The sequence below is a fragment of the Hermetia illucens genome, chromosome 2 (assembly GCF_905115235.1).
Source record: "Hermetia illucens chromosome 2, iHerIll2.2.curated.20191125, whole genome shotgun sequence".
Taxonomy (NCBI): domain Eukaryota; kingdom Metazoa; phylum Arthropoda; class Insecta; order Diptera; family Stratiomyidae; genus Hermetia; species Hermetia illucens.
The window spans coordinates 152,108,136-152,128,936 of NC_051850.1; the positions used below are offsets into that span (position 1 = coordinate 152,108,136).

At 42.6% G+C, this 20,801-nt stretch overlaps 1 protein-coding gene across 2 annotated transcripts; it reads right to left on the minus strand.

The window, feature by feature from the left end:
• Positions 1-4,671: 4,671 nt before the first annotated feature.
• LOC119648396 (ATP-binding cassette sub-family B member 7, mitochondrial) lies at positions 4,672-19,347 on the minus strand. Of its 2 annotated transcripts, none has more exons than XM_038050137.1 (9): positions 19,175-19,347; positions 12,397-12,529; positions 11,895-12,018; positions 11,685-11,839; positions 11,454-11,620; positions 11,268-11,378; positions 10,406-11,200; positions 10,054-10,329; positions 4,672-5,196 (listed from the first exon to the last, which is right to left on the minus strand). In XM_038050137.1, the coding sequence occupies exons 1-9, from the start codon at positions 19,316-19,318 to the stop codon at positions 4,981-4,983; spliced, it is 2,121 nt and encodes a 706-aa protein (XP_037906065.1). In that variant the 5' UTR covers positions 19,319-19,347; the 3' UTR covers positions 4,672-4,980. The 2 variants fall into 2 exon arrangements, with proteins under 2 accessions (XP_037906065.1, XP_037906064.1); XM_038050136.1 differs by having other exon boundaries at positions 11,895-12,054.
• Positions 19,348-20,801: the final 1,454 nt, after the last annotated feature.

A 20,801-nucleotide genomic window follows, 5' to 3' on the forward strand; every position in this document is an offset into this window, starting at 1 on the left:
TATTGTATCGTTACGGCCTTAGATTAAGTGCTCTAACTTGCTTCAAGGTCCTGATCCAATATGGATTGTTGCGCCAACGATTATTATTATTATTAACATCTACTCCGCTACCACCGTCGGCAGAAACCACATTTCCTGGATATATAAATTGATTAACTCTTTCGTTGTTCGTTGAATTCGCCTTAGATAGGCAGAGTATGATGGCTCGTCAGACTGGGAACCTTCGCTTTATTGGTGTTTATCTTCAGTTCAACCATACTGGCCTCTCTTGCGAAACCAGAGCCAGTTGCCAAGGTCCATGCCCCGGTGAGAGAGCAAACAGATGTCATCAGCATAGTCGAGGTGGTTGAGAAAAGGCATCATAGTCCATCGAACCCCTCCACTTCCTCCAGGCAAGGCAACATGAAGAACGTGACCGATAACGAAAAGAAATAACATCGGCAACAAGATGCAGACTGCGCGTTGGACCTCAAAATCCTCCTAGATTTTACCTCGGAGCAGCACATGACAATTTGCATCATCATATGTCGCTGTGATAATAGGTCTGGAATGCCCCTACTGGGTAGAACATGCTAGATACAATCCCTGTTTACCTTATCGAAAGCTTTCTTGAAATCGATGAAAATCAGGTGAAGCGAAAATCTAAACTCCATGCACTGTTCCAAAATGATCCGTAGAGTGTTAATGTGGTCAATGCAGGAGAATCCGGAGCGGAAACCACCTTCTTCTTTTCGATCAAGCTTCGAGATGTCCCTTGATGCGTCCTAGGATTGTTTTATCTATTATTTCTCCACTCTCTAGGAAAGGTTTTGAATTCTCAGATTTCTGTACTAGTAGTAGGAAGTAGCAGACTTGCAGTAACTGCAAGTGCAGCAATAAAAAACTATGTGAGCAGACCACCCAACACAGCGAGTTTACTCCGTTTGGATGTAATAATGGCCGAAATGTTTCCTCTTCTGCTTGAAGGAACAGTCCGTATCCGCATATTACGATGACTAGCTATTTCATCCATAAGAGGAGGGACTGCATCTGCTCGTCATCTTTGATAAGAATTTGGGCGTGATTATCCTTCACAAGGTGATGCAGCACCATAGTCTCATCGTAACAGAGTTGGCAAACAACATGGAGTCATAGTTGTTGCGTACTTAACGTCGCAGCGGTCAGCTTTCAAAGATGGTCGACCACGTCCCGAAGAGGCATCATCGATGATCGATACGCTTCTACGACTCGCCAGTCACCCAGATCTTATGATGCTTCTTCGGGACGTGGTCGACCATCTTAGTCAGTGTAGCGTGATTAGCGAGATAGCCCTTCTACTGTCGAGGGACATATGGATGATACAGTCCATCACAAGTCTAAGCAAGGTGTTGTCAGAGCCCACCTTGGTGTTCAGATCACAATGTCACCTTTAGGAAAACTCTACTGAACAGCGTGCAACAGCTCATAGAAGCTCCACTATATCGGAAATCACTTTCGGTGCATGACGCTGTAAAATTGTGATGCTCCTCAACCTGGGCCGGGACCTTGCAATCATAAATTTGTTAGAAACCGGCTCACAGGTGAAGAGAGTGCACTTTGTTGTAGCCACCAACAAAAAACCCCGAGACCGAAATCGCGTCTGCTACTAATCGCCTTTCCATAGTAGAAAAACATGTTGCTACTAGTGTACAAGACAGGGAGGAGTATCCTCCAGAGTCCCATAATCTTACTTCGACACAAAATTTCCTGCTTATATTATTGGAATGCCTGCTTGAGTTGAAGAAAGCGCGTATTCTGGCCCCCCTCGCTACCGTTGTTGAGGAGAGTACGCATATTTTAGAAACCAATCATAGTCCGTTTTCGATGGTCAAAGGTCTTCGGCATAAGTTCAGGTTTCGGTATCAATAAAGTTTCAAAATTTGCAGGTTGTCGACTCACCCAAGCAGGTAACACTGAGTATATTCTTCAGTGCCAACTCACCGGGCACCGCATTGGACTTTATAAACTTGGGGGGAGCAAATTGCGGAGAGCAAAAAACACCGATTGTTTCAAAGATGGAGTGTTTGGTTTCATAGTTCCTTTTCAGAAGCTAAATAAAGAGGGTAAACACAGCAGCATCCTTTTGAAACAACACAATCCGATGATATTGAAGCTAATGCAAATACTCGTATATCCTGTATCCTGTTCCCGCTAGGAACCCTAGAGGCTAGGAACCTTTTTGGTATACCGACGTAGCCCAGTTACTCTCTCCTGCTATATAATTGCTAGAACCCCCTAAAGCAAATAGCAAAAGAAATATCGAAAAAAATGTATCTCATTTCTAACTGTATTGAAAGTCGCCTTCTCCAACTTGGACGGAATTCCCTCTTTACCTGGCAACCGGGTGCATTTTGACTACTTCATGCTTCCGATGCAGAATAAGGAACATCAAAATAGTGCAGTGTTACGCAGTAACCTAAACTTCTAATGTAGAGGAAAAGAGGATCCTAAGTGCTGGTTTTACATCGAACAGCTGACCTTAAGATGAACGATCTAATGAATGACCAGCCTTCTTGGGAAGAAGGTAAGTATTTCATCACCACAAAGCTTATTAGGGTCACAGTTTATGAAGGGTCTAAATTCCCTAATGCCATTGGAGGAGAAAGGTGCATTCTGTAAGCAACTACATCTGGTACTGGAAAGGCTTCCTAAAGATGGTATTATATCGTGATAGGCGATTAGATTGTCAAGTAGAGATCTGGAGCGATTCAAGTTGTCAGCAAGCCTCAACGAGTCGGAAACATATAAATGGGTTGCTGAAATTAGGCTCAAATGATGGCTGCGAGTGGATAAAAAAAAATTAGCATGGCGGCTATCAGGGAAGCAAAAGTTGCCGCAATAACATATAAATATTTCGCAACACAAAGGACGTTGCAGGAGGGATATTAATGGCAAGCTTTCAGTTATGGTGATGAGTAGTAGAGTAGAAGTTCCAATTCTCGTGAAGACAATGGTCATCATCTCCACCATCAACATATTCAAGCTTTCCGCTCCTGCGAATTTGGCAGAGCTATTGCTCCTACTTATGTAAAAGCCCAAGAAATCTGTGATCTTTTATCCTTTTGCTTACATTAATAGGCAAAATATCACTGGTAGTACCAGATTCCTTAGCTCTTGCCTGGTGGAAGGCACAGAAAATAATAGTGTAGATATACAGAGGCAACAATGAGGTTTCTCTGAAGGAAAAGGCTTAATTTGACCAACCTTTATGTTTTTGACATAAACACACATTGTCCTATATGAGACCGAAGAGTCTGCTACATTCAATATGCGTATAATCGGGGTTACCAGCTTATCCCTTTACCTTTCACCGAAGGTTCTGCTTCCTTGCGCCCGACTTATCTGGGCAATGTCACACATGGTGTTGCAGCAACTCCAATGCCATCATTCCCGAGGAGCTTCGCTTTGTTTTATAGTGAATAGCTCTGTCGACGACTGAGAATCTTCCCAAGTTCAAGGCGTCCGGTCCGCATGCATCCGTTTTCATATATCCTCATTAGACCAATTGTGTTCATATCATGAGCTTAGCTTTTTTTCGCATTTCTTGGTAGTGGCGGAGAAGGTTGTGAGAGGAGAGGTTTAGATTTAGCCTGTAGTTCTCCACCCCTTCAATGTATAAAATTTCCTTCAATTGTACCTTCCTCTTCTTTTTTCTGAAAGATTTAAGCAATAGTGGCGCTGATAGACCTGCCATATTCAGGAATCAATTTCTGTCTTTAAGGGTGTTCCTGTACTCGCCTTTCGGGCGAAGTAAAGAGCATGCTTCCGCCGACTACTTCGTGGGGAACATAGATTTGGTGAGACCTCAAAAATTGGCGGCTCGACCACGACTTCATTACTCAAGGTCGCAGCTGGATTTGAAGTCTATGACTTTTACCATTTGGGGAGCAGAAATCGTTAGCTTCCATATCAGTGTTTTGGACACTTTTAATGTAATAGTGAACAGATTAATATCCAACAGGTTTCTGCACCACATTAAGATGATGTTGGACGGAAAGTCATCGAAGTACGCGTCGATCAACAAGTGGAACTGACAGTGAATTAGTAATATAACGAGCAGGAATCATTACGATATTAGCTACGCTATGCAATAGATCCATAATCACAAGATGGGTGACAAGTGATTCGTCCTAGAACTATGCAAAGCAAAGCCTTGGGTTGAACTAAATTACATTGCCAGCAATATAAAACGATGTCGCGTAGGTTTGGTTGGCGAACTATACGACAGATTAAGGTCCATGGCAACCATACGCAGATTCTTATGAGGTGATACTTCTTCCATGCTTGCCGCACGTGACCAAATTATTATATAAAATATATTCGTATTATCGAAATTTCGGCTCAGTTGTCAATAGACATCGTAGCGAAGTGAAGAAAAAACAGGCGCCATAGCGGCCAGAGTCGATAAAGATTCAGAAATTTCGATTCAACGCAGATAAACTGAAGCTCTGGCCAGAGCGGCTTGCCGACGCTGATACAGACAAAGATTTTCTGATTAATTAAATATCGATCATTAGTTGATTATTTTACATAAAAACTTTAGATATTGCTGCTGAAAAGTGCAGTGGTTCTTTGAGAGCAAATTTTGCGATTTCCTCCATAAATGTCCATCAACCATGCGCAATATTCTCAAAACTTTTTAAAACACGTGCATTTGATCCTTAATATACTTTTTTATTTTTCGTTAAATGTAACATATACATTGTGAAATTCTTCATCGTCCGCCGCCATAGCTCGCTTTTTTATACAATTTGTACATACATATTTATTTACAACGAATCAGAAGATTTTTTGTTCTTCACTCTACAGAATAAAACCGGTGGAAGTAAGTCAATCACTATACAGTTAAAAAAATAAAGTGTTTTTCAAGATTAGCACATGATCCATGAGAAATAACAAGTATTATAACAACAATTTCTGTTCCTTTTCCACTTAAATTTACAAGGAAAAATCCCGGATGCTTCACGCTTTCAAAGGAACGGAGAATTTATTTTGGGTTTCCCAGAGTTTCGCATAAAGGCCACTCTTCCTTAAAAGCTCCGCATGTGTTCCGCGTTCACCAATTCGACCACCGTCCAGGACGAAGATTTCATCAGCATCCATTACTGTTGAGAGACGATGAGCTATGCAAATACTTGTACGACCTTCCGTGGCACGATGAAGTGCATTGAGGATATTCTGGAATTGAAAAAAATCATTTATGCATAATTTAAATTGTGAATTATAAATTCTGAAAATAGTTAGCAGCTATTTTCAATGGTGTCCGTATGGTTTAGTGGTTAGAGCGAGCGAGCGTTAGAGGCTGCGTAGTATGTAGAAGGCGGTTCACTGGTGGCAGGGGGATTGGTATCGTGATTGGATGTCGGATATTAGTCGATTGAGCTGTGAATGATTAAACCGGATTAGGGTAATAATCACGCGCGAGTGCAATGATGACCACATTGCCTCCTATAGTGTACTGTAGTGTACCATTACGATCTTGAAGGAAGTGCGCTAACATGCTGCAAAGCCCAGATCCAATTTGATTGTGGCATCAAGAATTATTATCATATTCAATAGTATTTGTTCATATAAGCATGCAAACCTGTATTAGCCATAATGATTGAGATAATGAACAGCTCTCCGCTCAGCTGAAGTGCCCGCGACTCTCATTTCCAATAAAATCTACCAATCGGAAAAATTTGAAACACATTTTTTAAACGTATAATTGAGTGTAGAATCTGCGATAGAATTCGATGCAAATTCCTTTGAGGAGTGACCTATTTAAAGGAACAAGATTCAAAGGAAATCTCGAAGAGAAATAAAGAAATAATAATAATATTCTCATGTCCAATTCTCCATGTGACAAGTAAACAACAAACGAGGATAACCTAGAGCTATTCATAATTGTTTCTTACAAATAGACTAAGAGGCAAAGGCCATGTTAACCTTTGCATTCTGGTTATTATTTAGAGACAAGTGCACATAGTTCAGATGAATCACAGCAATAACAATCTACTCTTCAACAGTTTGACAATCTTTTCACGACCGCTCCGAGCTGATTTCTGTCGTCCTACCTACACCAGAGGAGATCAAGAATGCGTTACAAATTTTGAAAAACTATAAACGGATGCAGTGGATGAAATTCTATCAGAGTTACTAGAACCTGGACAGAAGACTTCTTGCCAGATGATTGCCGAAAAAGTGTTATAAAAAGGAAGCCCACCGCTGCTGCGAAAATTATGGATGCTTTTCTTTAATGTGGCTCAGTTACAAGGTTCTATCTAAAATGATGGAAAAAAGACAAGAACCTTAACATACATCAGTATCATATTTGACACATGTCAAGGGATTTTTCATATATATTTTCAATATTGGGAATATAACCTGGTTGACTATCAGGTCTTTGTAAGCTTCATCTGCAGCTATGTAGAAAATATTCTCCAGTTTCGGGTCTAGTCAAAATTGGTCAGACTTATTAGAAGGACAAAAAACAAATCATGAACCTTGATGAAAGTACGAGACCAGTTGGGGAAGTTTTAGGATAGATCCTGGGCATAAACAGAACAATGATATGAAATATTAATTTACTCCGTGCTTTGGTTATTAGAAAGAAACGGATAGAATGATAAAGATGATAAAGCCAGTCAAGCGCTACTAAGTTTTCCAGAATGGAGGACACAGTCCTACACCGAGACGAATAGAGATTAATTCTGCAGGAGGCTAAACACCTAATAAAGAACTTCAGACATCCCGGTTTTGTGCCGAGGTCCACCAATTTGATATCCCTAAAAGCTGTCTGTCGTCCTGAACTACATCATCGCTCCACCTCAGGCAGGGTCTGCCTCGTCTTCTTTTTCTACCATAGATATTGCCCTTATAGACTTTCCGGGCTGGATCATTGTTATCCAAATCGGAACCTATTGAGCCGGATTTTATCCACAACCTGACGGTCATGGTATCGCTCGTCGTTATGTAGGCTACGGAATCGTTCATCCTCATGTAGGGGGCCAAAAATTCTTCGAAGGATTCTTCTCTCGAACGCGGCCAAGAGTTCCCCGCCACCTCAGAGCACCTATGTATGGAACAGATAATACCCCGTTGCCAGTCGTCAGGCATTGATTCGCTGTCCCACACGTTGAGCATAAGCTGATGAACCACCTGGTGTAATTGGCCGCTGCCATATTTAACCAATTCAACTGTAACGGCTCCTGGCGACTTATGATTTTTAAGCCGATGAATTGAACGGACTGTTTCTCCTATACTTGGTGGTGGCAATATTTGTCCGTCGTCTTCAGTTGGCAGGACTTCCAACTTGCCCATGTTCTGGTTGTTCAGTAGCTCATCAAAGTACTCAACCCATCGCTCTAATAGGCCAATTCTGTCGGAAATCAGATTTCTCTTTTTGTCTCGGCAGGATGAGTATCGAGGTGTATAAGGCTTCCTGCTGACTTGTTGGTAAAACTTCCGCGCTTGGTGCGGTTGCTCCATGTACTTTTCTAGTTCACAGGCCTGTTGGTTCTCTCAGGCTTCCTTTTTCCGACTGCGAAGTCGCTTCTCCGCTCGCCGGAGTTCGTGATAAATCTCCGCGCGTGCCCGCGTCCTTTGAGAACGCAATATTACTCGGTATGCAGAATTCTTCCGTTCCGCTGCTAGCTTACATTCATCGTCAAACCAGCCGTTCCGACTCTTTTTGCGGCTGGGGCCAAGTATATTTGTGGCCGTATCAATAATAACGTTCTTCAGGTGGTTGTGAAGATCATTTGTTGATGCTTTATCTCCAGGTCCTCTATTGACTGCGGTTATTGCGGCATCCATTTCCCTCTTATAGGTGTCGCGGAAGTCTGTGTTGTGAATGGCTTCAGTATTCACTCTCACCTGATTGTCAGAGGGAATTGTAGGTGGAGTCGTAATACGAGCTCGGAGCACTATGCCAACGAGATAGTGGTCCGAGTCTATATTGGCCCCCTTATATGTTCTGACATTCATCAAGGCGCAAACCAGGTACTTCCAACAACCATTTCGTGCGATACTGCTAACTGAATAATCCGCAGTCCGTTATCATCGGTATCCCTATGTAACCTATGGGAGCCGACGTATCGCCGGAATACGGGTTCCGTCCTTACTTGATTGTTGAAATCTCCAAGTATGATTCTGATATCATACTTGGGACCGGCTTCGAGGGTCCGCTCAACTGCCTCGTAGAAGGTATCCTTCTCCGACTTTGCACTCTCCTCTGCAGGGACGTGAACGTTTATGAGACTTATATCGCTAAATTTGCTTCGCAAACGTAGAGTGCATAGCCTTTCGCTTATATTTTCAAAGCCGATAACAGCAGGTTTCATTTTTTTGACTAAGAAACCTACTCCGAACACATGGTTTACTGGATGGCCGCTATAATATATAGAAACCGGTCCCTGTCCATTACATCTCTTGCAACGCTGTTACATCAGCCTTATATTGGGACAGGGTATCGGCTAGCTACTCAGCAGTTTCATCTCTGTACAGGGAGCGCACGTTCCATGAGAAAATGTGCAAATCATTAATCCGTTGTCGTTGCCGGATTCGTCGTTGTAAGATCCATCCTGGCTGAGGTTCCTTTCGGGGCTTCGTAACATCGGTTTCCCGTTTAGAGTTGTCAGCCCTACCCAACCCCCAACCTGGAGGACCAGTTGGTACATTTTATCCCGTTTTTAGGCGCGGGAGACTTGCCTTCATCCTTCTCCGTCTGCAGTTTTTCATAAAGAAAGAACTCCCAGTGATCACCACGTGGAGGTGGAGATAGGATTTGGTAGTAGAGCTGTTGATGTTGGTTCGGCAGGCATTTCCCAGGTTTTATGCTCCATCGTGGATACCAATCCACGTTTCGCTCTGGGACTTATACTACCCTTTGACAAGCCATTACCCATTAAAAATGTCAAACAGGTCCAGAGACAGGATGAACAGCCTCAGACAGAATCAATACCACGAAAACGATCGTACACACGAATGAATGACTACCCTCTTGAACCCTGGAATGTTAGATCACTAACCAAATCTTGTATTTAAAACAACATGTGCGTCCCCAGCTGGCATTACTTGCAAGCAGATAGATAACGTTCTCATCATCAAAAGATGGTCATTCAGCATCCTCGACGTGAGATCATATCGAGGAGCAAACTGCGGTGCTGTACCTCAAAGGCCCACGAAAAAAAATGGAGGTTTTAAAGCTAAAAGAAAGATTCAAAAGCGGAAAAATTCAGGGGAGAACTATTAGGCCCAACCCTATAGAATTCCACCCGGAAGACAAAATTTGACAGCTCTGAAGTCTCTAAAATGATGAAGCTTCAAAAGCTGCGATGGGCTGTCCACATTCAACCTATGGATGATACTCGGATACCTAGAAGCGCATCCAAAGCGCCCGAAAGCGCTCTGCAGATACAATGCATCACTGCTCGGAATTCTAAACGGAGGGACACAATCAATGGATAGGGATGGTTGGCGGAAGGCCATCCTGGAGGCCAAAGCCCGAAATTGGCTGAAGAGCCTCGACGACTTGACTTTCATCGGCTATAGTTTCTAGGACCAATAAGCTTTTCGCGAGTTTGGCAGGTTAGTTGATATCAAGCAAGTCACCAAAGAAATTGAGCTTCCTTGGGAAGTATCATGCGTAATTCTATAGCACCAATGAGAATAGTTGCTTATGAGATCCAATGGAAAACTATTTCGATGGATTGCCAAGGAAGACCTCAAACCGAAACCGTGTTAACTGCAAAAAATCATCTTTCAGCGGCTACTAACAAGCAAATAAAGCTTGAAAAATATCAACACTTTCTCTGTCCTTCCGCACCTTAAGCACGTGAAAAAGTATTTTCACAGATGGAGAGTTATTCGAGCTGAAAATCACCAAAACGTTAGAAGCCTTCTGTAGGCGCCCCTGGAAAGTCAGCCGTTATTGAGTACACAACTTACTAAATTATATAAGCTGGAGTGAAATGTCATATAAAACATGTTGACGTGGTAGATGTACTATGTATTGGTTTACCATATTAGAATATTATTAGGTGTTTCACTTACCGATTCCGTAATTGAATCCAAACTGCTTGTAGCCTCATCGAAAATCAATATTGGACAATTCTTTAGAATCGCACGCGCAATTGCAACTCGTTGTTTTTCTCCACCAGATAGTTTAAGACCTCGTTCGCCGACCTGTGTTTGATAGCCGTTTGGCCATCGTAAAATTGATTCGTGCAAGTCAGCCATTTTTGCGGCATGCTCGATTTCTGCTTGACCTTTCGACAAATCACCGTAACCAATATTATAGCCAATTGTGTCGTGGAAAAGAACGGAATCCTAAAGGTGAGAGAAAATTAACATGGTACATTAGTATCTACTGGAAATATTTATTGATTATATAAGCTGCAGTTACCTGAGGCACAATTGCAATCGATTTGCGCAGGCTATCGAGATCTACATCGCGAATATTCTGCCCACCAATCTTTATCACACCCGTATTGGGCTCAAAAAATCTATATAATAAACGAACCATTGATGATTTCCCTGAACCGGAACCTCCAACGAATGCTATCTTTTTTCCAGCTGGTATGGAGAATGACATTCGCTGCAGGATTGGTTTACCTTCTTCGTATTGGAATGACACATCTGAAAATTCGATCGTTGCATTGTCGGGCCCAATGGCTAAATATGGAGCATTGGATTTATTTGCGATTGCCGTCTCAACATTCATTAACATGAACATTGAACGCATGTCGATGAGGGCTTGTCGAACTTCTCGATAGACACTCCCCAAGAAACCGAGTGGTATGGACAATTGGAAGAGGAGCCCATTAACCATAACCAAATCGCCAACAGTCATATTTCCTTGCGCGATCTCTTTAGCGGCGAGAACCATTATTGTACTCAGAGCTGCACTGAAGATTGCGTTTTGACCGAAATTCAAAAGTGCCAAACTCGTACTTGTTTTCAAACTGGCTGCTTCGTATTTTTTCAGAACACGATCATATCTTGTAGCTTCATAGTGTTCGTTGTTAAAGTATTTTACAGTTTCGTAGTTTATTAAAGAATCAACTGCTTTGTTCCCAGCTTCATTTTCTGCTTGATTCATGAACAGACGGAATTTGGTCCTCCACTGTGTCACCCCTAGGGTGTAAGCCGCATAAACTCCTACGCAGCCCATTGATACTCCCGCAAAAGCTGCTCCGCACTGGAGTTAATAGTAAATGATATGCTTTCGAATCAGTTCAATACATTTACAAACTTTACTTAGATACCTTAAGGCCAAGTATACTGGATACTAAAGCTAATTCGAAAATTGTCGGCACGATATTGAAAACCATTGCAGTAAGAACGAAGTTTATACCACGTGATCCTCGGTCGATTGTCTGGAAGAAGTTACAGTAATTGTGTCGATAATTCCAACATGTCTTCTATTTTCAACGATTTAAAAAGAGGAGTACCTTTGATAACGCTCCAGTTTGCTTCGATAGATGAAAGGATAAGTCCAATTGGTGCAAATGTAAGAATACGTTTGTTGCGATTTTACGAATTGAATGTTGAGCCACCTTCGCAAACACTGCGTTCCGCAGTTCATTGAACCCAGCTGCTCCTGCTCTTGCAATACCATCTAAGACAACACGTTATGAACTTATGTATGTATATACGAGGAGACACATTCCCAACCCACTTACATCCTATCAATAACGAAAGAGAGAGCGCCATTGCTGTTTCCGGAGCTGAATTCATGTTAAGCACGTTCAAAGTATCGATTCCCTCTTTGAATAGAAATGGAACACACACGTTAAGCACCTTCGATCCTATCAACAAGCTCAGTGAAATCATGACTCTATCGGATGAATAAAGACTGAAATATCATTTTCGTCCATAATATCGAAACTAACCTCTTTTTAACCATTTCGTCATCTTTCGGCCATATATACGCCATCATAGCTTTAAGCATGTCCTGCGATGTTACTTCGGGAGCATTGATATTCCCTAGAGACTCTCGCGCTATAGATGCTGTGCCTGGATGAAAACAGTATCGTACAGGCTGCCATACACCTAAGAAATAACTAATTCAAGGCAATATCCCCCATAGTTTCACAACGAGTTGATAAATCAATCAAAGCAAGAAATAACAAACATGAGGCAACAAATGAACTATGTATATGCATGTACATATGTAATAGAACAAGATTAGCGAAAAGTGGGAAAAGGGATACAACCTGATTAGTTACAACACTACATAATTTTCTTAAAAGCTAATTAAAGCTATTCAACATGAAAACTCAACGCATACAACTTAGAAACTTTCACTTGTCATGTGCGCAAAAGGCTAGTGTATTTGTTGGCATTGCGTGAATACTTTAGAGACAGCATATTGTGCAAGGTGAATTGTGTTACCTGTCTTCTTGCGATTTCTTCCAAAAACATTACCCAGGACGGTTCCGCCAACCGGCGAAAATTTTTTCACCTTCCGATGCTCATTTGAGTCGTTCGCCGAAGCTGATGCGGATGTAACCTTGGCGGAGAAGAGCTGTGAATGGAAATATAGATTTATTACATTTAATAATATGCAAAGTGAACATTTTTAAATACTATAAATTTTGGTTTTTATTTGTTTCAGGGAATGATTATTGGAACCTAAGGATATGATCAGCTAGATTGAGTACTTTTGAAGGAAGAAGCCAACATTTCTGAAAAGAATTATTGCATATTTCAAGAAGGGAGGAGGAGCTTAATATCACCATACTAACTGATAATGGGACTTTTAGGGTAGAGAAATGAAGAGATTCTGATCAGAGATCCATCTCGGATCACAGCTTTTCAGCCCGAATTTCACTATAAAGGTTTTTTATCCTTTCATAGACTCCAAGAGGATCAACTGGAGGAACTTTGGTCAAGTTATCAAAACCAAACTCTCCGTTGCTCCGACGCACTGAAGTTAAATGCTGAAATCGTGTTTAGAGTTTCCTGCGCAGCAAATTGTGGCGTGAAGAGATTGTCACTGTAGTGAAACGAAAATGTGTCCAATCTCAGGAGGCTGACTAGAGAGGTCTTCAAAATCTGTAGTAGGCATAAATACTGGCAACCATACAAGAACAATCTGAAGAGGTCTAAGTTGACCACTAGAACTACCGATCTTGGCTGGATTACTGTCAGAAAATCGAAAGTATCAGCGATTATACGGGACTCAGTAAGATTTTTGCCAATGGACATCAAATCTCGCAAGGCTTCTGGACCGAATGATCTGGTGTTAATCGGGACGCACTTCGCTTAGAAGTTATGCCAGCGCCAATCGTTTGAGAATATCGAGCAAGTAATCACGAAGATAAAATCAGCTGAACTACAAACAGTTTCTCCGTAGATAAATTTCCGCGCCTAAACGGCATAATAACAAGAAATATCGGGACTTTATTTCATTAAGATGCACTCCTGGAGATGTATGCATGTAGGGCGTACAGACCAATAATATCCTGTGACAAATATGGAGAAATATAGAATATTGCAAAGAAGATTGATCTCAAAAACCAGCTAGATATGTCTTCGTACGCAACGGTGATCCGAAAAAACACTTCAATCACTATACCAGACAACCAGTCAGTCAAAAGCTCACTGTGAAAGAGGACAACTGGTTCTCGAAATCCCGGTATATGAGGAATAAAAACTTATTATTCAGCAATTAAAAAAACAAAATTTGTCTTTTTTAAATGATAAAATAAGCCAAAAAACTACATACATAACTGAAGAAATAACCACACCAGAACCCACATTAGGTGATCAGTAGAACAGAAAAACATTTAAAAATTGATATCGCCTGACAAAATATTACTGCGTCCATCAATTGACTCGAATCCGCATACGCGATAGCCGACGTTACTGAAGTGAACTCGATTTCGGATCCATAGCGGGACACTATCGTGATGTTAGCCCCATACCAAGGAAACAACTGCAGTATCAAACCTAATGAAATCCGAAACATATATATCTCCTCACCAGGAGAACTACAACATTTGATGTCCATAATCGCAGCAAAGAAGAGCTAACCCTTGATAGGCAAGATGCACACTTTGGAGCAGCTCGGAGTCATTGGATAGTGGCAGTCCTACTTCAGGAACAGCAAGAAAGGATTGTGCCGTGACTTGTAGAGATTTACCGGAGCTGTTTTTCTTTCGGATATGTACGGCACCCATGGAGCCTCACGCGCCTGGTTTCCATACCGAAAGCGGGCACTTGTCCACGAAGGACTTTCGGCCAATCAGTCTTCTCCTCTTCGTGTTGAAGGCGCTAGAGCGCGTCCTGTACATTCACTAAGAACGGTGGGCGGTCTTAGACAAGAAACGACAATATAAGTTTTGAGATCCTTACGGTTTTTGGAAGTGGGAAGCTCGAAATCGTTTGCACCTTGACTCGATCCGGTTCGATGCCTTCAGTGATAATGAGGAGGCCGAGGAATTTTACCTGTGATTGTAGAAATTTGTACTATTCAACGTTGAGTACTAGACCGGCCTCCATGAGAAGTTGAAAAATACACTCGAGGTGTCCTTAATATTCAGACTCAGAGGAAGACGCGACCAGAACATCCAAATATACGAAATAAAAGTTGATGTTCCGCAGCACAGAATGGATGAATCTTTCAAAGGTGTGCGCTGCGGTGCACAGTCCAAAAGTCATCCTAGTGAACTCGAAGAGTCCGAAAGATATGCATATTGCCGTTTTCGGAATGTCTTCGGAAGCTACAGGGATCTGATGCTATGCCTTGACTAAGTCCAAGGTCGAGAAAATACGGCAGTTTGGGATAGAGTGCGCAATATCGTGGATAAGCGAGATGGGGTAACGGTCTGAGCATTTAGACATCTATAGTCGCTACAAGATCTCCATTCGCCATTGGTCTCTAACCATGTGAAATGGCGAAGACCAACAACTGTCTGACGGTCTGCAGATACTCTGCCTTAAAAGCTCTTCGAACACACCAGAATGGCCTGTGTGTTCTCCGGAAGCCTCTGCGGCCACAAAGGCTGTAGCAGCTCAGTGCCAACTTCGTCACCAACCAACTGCTTAATTTGACGCAGCAGTTGACTTGGCGCACGGTCAGCTGGCGTTAGCTCTGTCAGTAAGCGGTTAAATTTAACTATCTCACTTAATGACAGGCGTTTTACGAGCTGCTCTTTTAATTGCCTATAAGAACAGTCGAGCCCGACCAACGCGTAATTGAAACGAACGGCATCTGTTGCTGGGCTCCTATGCCAAAATGACAACAACTGTACGGCCGCGGTAGTTACCAAGGGTATCGTTTCGTAGAAACGAGCAAACCAGGAGAGAAAATGCGCAAGTGCAATGAGGGGAGTTCGAGAACCAAAGAAAAGAGCGGAGGAGAAGAAAACGGTTTTAGGCCATACCTTGCGGCGTTCTCTTTTTTTATGCTAACACTTTCAGGCAGTGACGACTCTCGCGACCTGACGTTATCTTTTACTTTTACAAAAAAATATTCATTCAATAATATAAATTTATTATCTGCTCGGGCGACGGTTATTGAAACTGGTGCTGCTGGTCTCCCACGTACTGTGTCCTGCTCAAGAGCTTGAATAGCTTCTTGCTCTTCTAGGTATTGCTCAGATTTCTTAGATGTAGTGGGTCTAGTGGCCCTCCTCCTGCGATTCTTACCCCTAGATCTGTTTCTGTCGTCGTAGTTTTATATTCTCCCATTGGCATTATCGTTCTCAGCGTCTGCTGCTTACTTTTCCATCGTAGATCTCGTTCGTGAAGAAGGAAGTAATCGTTTCGATGTCACAAATTGTTTTTCGATGTCGTTGCCAACTCGATTCGCACTTGCGCGCGTGCGACACGGAAGTTGTTCGCTCCGCCACACCATCACTCCAGTATTTTGGTTGATGCTGATAGATTAAATTCTATGCACATTAGGCAGAAGCAAGGTGAAGTTGATGGCGTATGCTGATGACTTGATGGTATTGGGGTCAGGGATGTTTCTTTCCGTTATGAGTGAAATCATGGAGGACGCGTTATGAAAAGTGTTCCTGTAGGTTGGAAAATCCCCACTAGGCATAAATCCTAAAAAAACCAAGCTCATGCCATTTATCACCAAGTCAGTACCCGAATTCCATCTCCCGCGGCTAAATGGATAAAGATTGATTCTCTCCTCCAAGTAAAGTAAAGTATCAGGGTGTGATTCTGGATCGTAAGTTAAATTAGAGACTTAGCGTAGAACTGAAGGTTAAAAAGGCTTGTATAGCAAGAGGACCTTTGAAAGGAAATCAGGTCTTTGACTGAGGATGGTTCTTTAAATGTACCCTACCATGGTTCGTCCTATCATAACGTACGGTTAAATTATACATCGTGCTTGGCGCTGAGCGAGAAGTACAATAAAGCCTAGCTTAATATGTGCTACTGGAGCAGTCCTGCCCGAGTAGCTGTTCTCAATGTACTTCTACGCATCCTCCCAATGGACCTGTATCGTGTTGTGCTGTCAAACCACATGAGTCGAGATGTTGCACAGCGAAGCCCTAAGGTCACAGTAATATCCTAGACGAAGTACCACGAGAACTCTGGGGGTTCCCAACGCACTTTGCCATACGCAAGTCGGCCTTCACGAAGAATTCTACTGTGGGTTTTCCAACCAGGGCAGAGCGGTGGACCGACTTGATGCGATATAACGACACAGTATTCTTAATCGAGAAATCAAAGATGGTCTGTGGAATCAGTACGAGATTTTCTCGCAAATAAATAGTGTAGCCGAGTTGAATGGTTTCCTGTCCCATCTAAGTCCCAAGCGTAAGATAGTCACTCTGGCCGACAGTCGGTCAAGGCTTTGTACTCGTTAGCGACATTCTGAACCGTCTGACAGTCAGATAGAGTCACATTTTTCTGGGTTCCCGCTCCTTGATCTGCGCCAAATCAAGGAAAATTAGGCCCACCTACCGTATTCCGATCGAACGACTTTTTGAGGACCTCAAACATCTTTTGTCGCAAGGTAGGAGAGGTGCTATTCTTCGAGAATATTATGGGCTGGTTCTCTGTCTTGCTTGTTTTTCCTAGAGTGGTCATGATATTAGAAATTGGTGGCGTCAAAACGGAACACAACAGCGCTAATTTGGCTCTATGGAGCCACTACTGGTACCCACCTATTCTTTTCAGTTAGTCCTTTAGAAAAACAAAATGCTAAAATCTATTTTGTGCTGCTTGCTCTCTTCTCATTATGTTCACTGTAGCCTCAGCAGTTATTGATCTAAAATGTTAAAGACAGAGCTTGCAACATTTCCCACGATATTCAGTGTTCCGCAAGGAGGAAGGGAAAGAGGTCTATCCAGTTTTCAATCATCTCCGCTCATGCGCGAAACGTCCAACTTATAAAGCTTGGATAAAGCGAGCATTCTTTCGGACCTGCCGAGGAGGTATTCCATTCAAAAGACATTCATTAAATTCTTGACAACTTATCCGCTACACTTGTTGATTTCTCAACTATTAATCGCAAAAATGGGAATACATTTATTTAGTTGACACTTAATATTTATTGGGCACTTGGTGAGCGATATTTAATAATTACACAAAAATTTGCTTAAATACGAAATACACTCTTTCAGATATCCTAACACAACCTCTCCACTCTCAGTGCGTGAAGTGAAGTCTTCTAGGCCTTTCAGAAATTTCTCATACTCCTCCAACTTTAACTGGACTAAAGTCCTAATTTCGTCGTGAATCAAACTTTCAAAGTGTTCCGAAGACCCGAACGCCACTTGACTTAGCACATTCGGAAAGACGGACTCCTCTACAAGCAACAAGTACAAGGCAACGACTAGATTATGCGATGGGCCCTCGTCACGGTGAATAAACATTTGCTGGTCGAGGTTGTGGTCCCTAATGAACTTGAACTTGTTCCGGTGTCCAACTACATTTCGAGACTTCATCAATAGTTCGATATCGGTCAAGGCCATCTCAAAGAAGTCATGCTTGTTTCCGGGAATATAGAAACCATACTCAACTAAGAGTTTAGAGTTTGGCAGTTCGCCGTAGTTTATGAAAACTTGTTCATAGCGGGAGTATCCTCGCTGAGTGTACAGCTCGTACTGAAACGGCTCGTTGGACGTTATTTGCGAAATGGTGTTCGCTGAGTCCGAATGGTTCAGGAGATCGATAAAAGGAGCGAGTGCGAGTTTTGGTTCATCTTTTATCAAGCGAAGGAAGTACGAATTCGGCACCCAGCCGACTACCACCTTCGGGTCGACATAGACGCATCGTGAATTTACAGCGAAATAAGCCCACTTGAGTTGATCCAAACCAAATATGTTTGGGAACAGCGGAGAACTGCAGCACTCGCATACAGCAGAGGTGAACTCCTTGGAGAGCAGCTCATAGAAGGCCTTGATTTCTTGATTTTGAGCTACAATTTTCTCCAAAATAGCATCAGGAAGGAAATGGAGTTCCTGTTTCGCACAGAAAAAGGGATTTGTGAAGAATTCAGGAATTGTCGTCATGTAGGTCTGGTGCTGCGACTGCGCCCGATGTTGATGAAAAATAACATAGAATGCCAAAAGTCCTTGGAAGCTAAGTTCTTTCTGTGGGAAGTTTTCCACGGAATTGAACAGCGCATTGAAGTCCGGATCATGTTCCAAAGTCTTCAAACTGATAAGACAGTGAAAGGGCACCCTAATTAGAAGATCGTTTGGATGCAGATTCTGCTTGGAGCACAAACCTCGCCCCGTGGACTGAAAGGTGCGGACTGACAACCGAGACTCATTTCGCCAGCCTGCTCTGCCCAAGTATCTGTGCAATTCATTGAATATATCTGAATCGCTGTCTGCTCCGCTTTCAGCTCTACGTTTCCTAATTCGACTCCTAACTCTGTGCGTTCTTCCCATTTTTAGTAGCGGGAAGTCGTCTCTTCCAAATTACGTAATTTCGGGTTCTCTACGCGTTCGAAGGGATCAATTCATAAGCTGAAATCAAAGATATCTCAAATAAGATATTTCCCCAAGATTTTCCACTTATAAAAGCAAATCTTATCTAAAGAATAGAGATAGTGTAGCAGCTGTTCCGGACGAGCTGTGCCCACGTATTCCCCTCGAACGCGGGGAGAATACCCAATGCCTGGATGATGCGATGATTAGTCAATTGGAACTTTTCTGCTTGTTTTCATAGCAATCTCACTCTTAATTTAGATACTTACTCGTTTTGATATGAACTTGTAGTCATTGCCAACAGAACGCAGATGGGATGGAGAAGAATTTAACTTACAAAACGCGGAGAATTTACGAATTAAAAACAAATTTCTTTGGTAACCGAGCTTGGCAAACGTCACGAACTGTGCCATTATCGCGGGTGTCCGAAAAAGTGACAGCTGACAGGTCGGGGATCAAAGATGCGTAAGAAATCAGCTGACTTCAACTGCAGGAAAATTTAGTAAATATTCAAACCGTGTGTGGTAGATAAATGAGAATGGTGTGAATAGTAGTTTTAAAAAACGATTTATAACGCGCACAAATTCCAGAAAATCACTGCATTCTTTGTCCTAAAACACAGTTCCTGGTTTTTGGACACAATAAAACTATGATTCCTAGATATATCGGATGACTTAAATCTAAAACCTTCCACTTTCACAAGATTTGTGAAGTTCCGCGGTCTTAGCATACCGCCATCATCATCATCAGCGCAACAACCGGTATCCGATCTAGGCCTGCCTTAATAAGGAACTCCAGACATCCCGGTTTTGCGTCGAGGTTCACCAATTCGATACCATACCATGTTGCATTCAATTTAAAGCATTTATCGATTTCATGGGTTTTGTCATAGCTGAAATCAAAAAGAAGGACCTTTTTTAAGGTTTTGTGTACTGTCTGTCTGTCTTTTTTTTTTATGAGGTGGAAATCTCTTCAAAAGTCTCGGGCCTGGGCATGCCAGAGTGTGGAATTTTTACCCACTAAAACCACTCCCGATGAATCATGTAATTGATCGCATCCCATTCTTCCTGACAGGCTACCATTCTCCGGACAAAATTTTCCGGTGATAGCACTTCACCTGGAGTTTCCTCTAGGTTCCTTCTTTCTTCCATGAACCTAGGACGTTGGAAAAATACGTGCGCTGGGTCCTCTGGGACCCCGTCGCAGTTTGGACAATTAGGTCCGGTGTCCAATTTAAACCTGTATGGGTATTGACGGTATCCTCTATAGCCGACTGGTCTCATCGCTGTTGCCATCTGCTTATGGATCTCTCTCTTTCGGCTTTTTTCACCTGCGATAAGGGAGAGATGGACCTGGTGTTATAAATGTTCATCATTTCGGTTGCCAGGATGTCAATTGGCATCATTCCCGAGAGGACGAACGCTGCATCGTCTAAGACGGTCCTGAAGGCAGAACACACCCTTAAGGCTGTTCTTCTGTAAACCGTATTCAGTTTATATACATTGTCTAAAATCTGCAGCGCGTTTCCCCAAACTGGAACTGCATACAGCATGATAGAACTCACCACCCTGGCTATGAGCAGCCTGCAAGTATGCCGCGGTCCTCCTACGTTCGGCACCATCCTTGCCAGAGCCGTACTCGTGGTGGATACTTTTTTGCAAGTATGCTCTATGTGCTGCTTAAAATTGAGTTTTCCGTCTATCATCACCCCCAAGTATTTGATGGCAGGCTTGGAAGTGATGATCCGATTCCCGATTCTTATGCAGGCGTAATTTCTTTTGCGGCGCTTAGTGATGAGGAGCGCTTCCGTCTTTTCCTCAGCGACTGCCAGTCCAGCACTCCCTAACCAAGGCTTAACAACACTGATTGCTTCGCTTGAGTACAACTCAGCATCCT

Excerpts from the sequence above, each read along its gene's own strand:
- LOC119648396 (XM_038050136.1), bottom strand. The coding sequence starts at position 19,318 with ATGGCACAGTTCGTGACGTTTGCCAAGCTCGGTTACCAAAGAAATTTG. Across the intron at positions 11,840-11,894 it reads GACGAAATGGTTAAAAAGAG|AGTCATGATTTCACTGAGCT; the intron begins GTTAGTTTCGAT and ends TTCATCCGATAG. Across the intron at positions 11,379-11,453 it reads AAACTGGAGCGTTATCAAAG|ACAATCGACCGAGGATCACG; the intron begins GTACTCCTCTTT and ends AACTTCTTCCAG.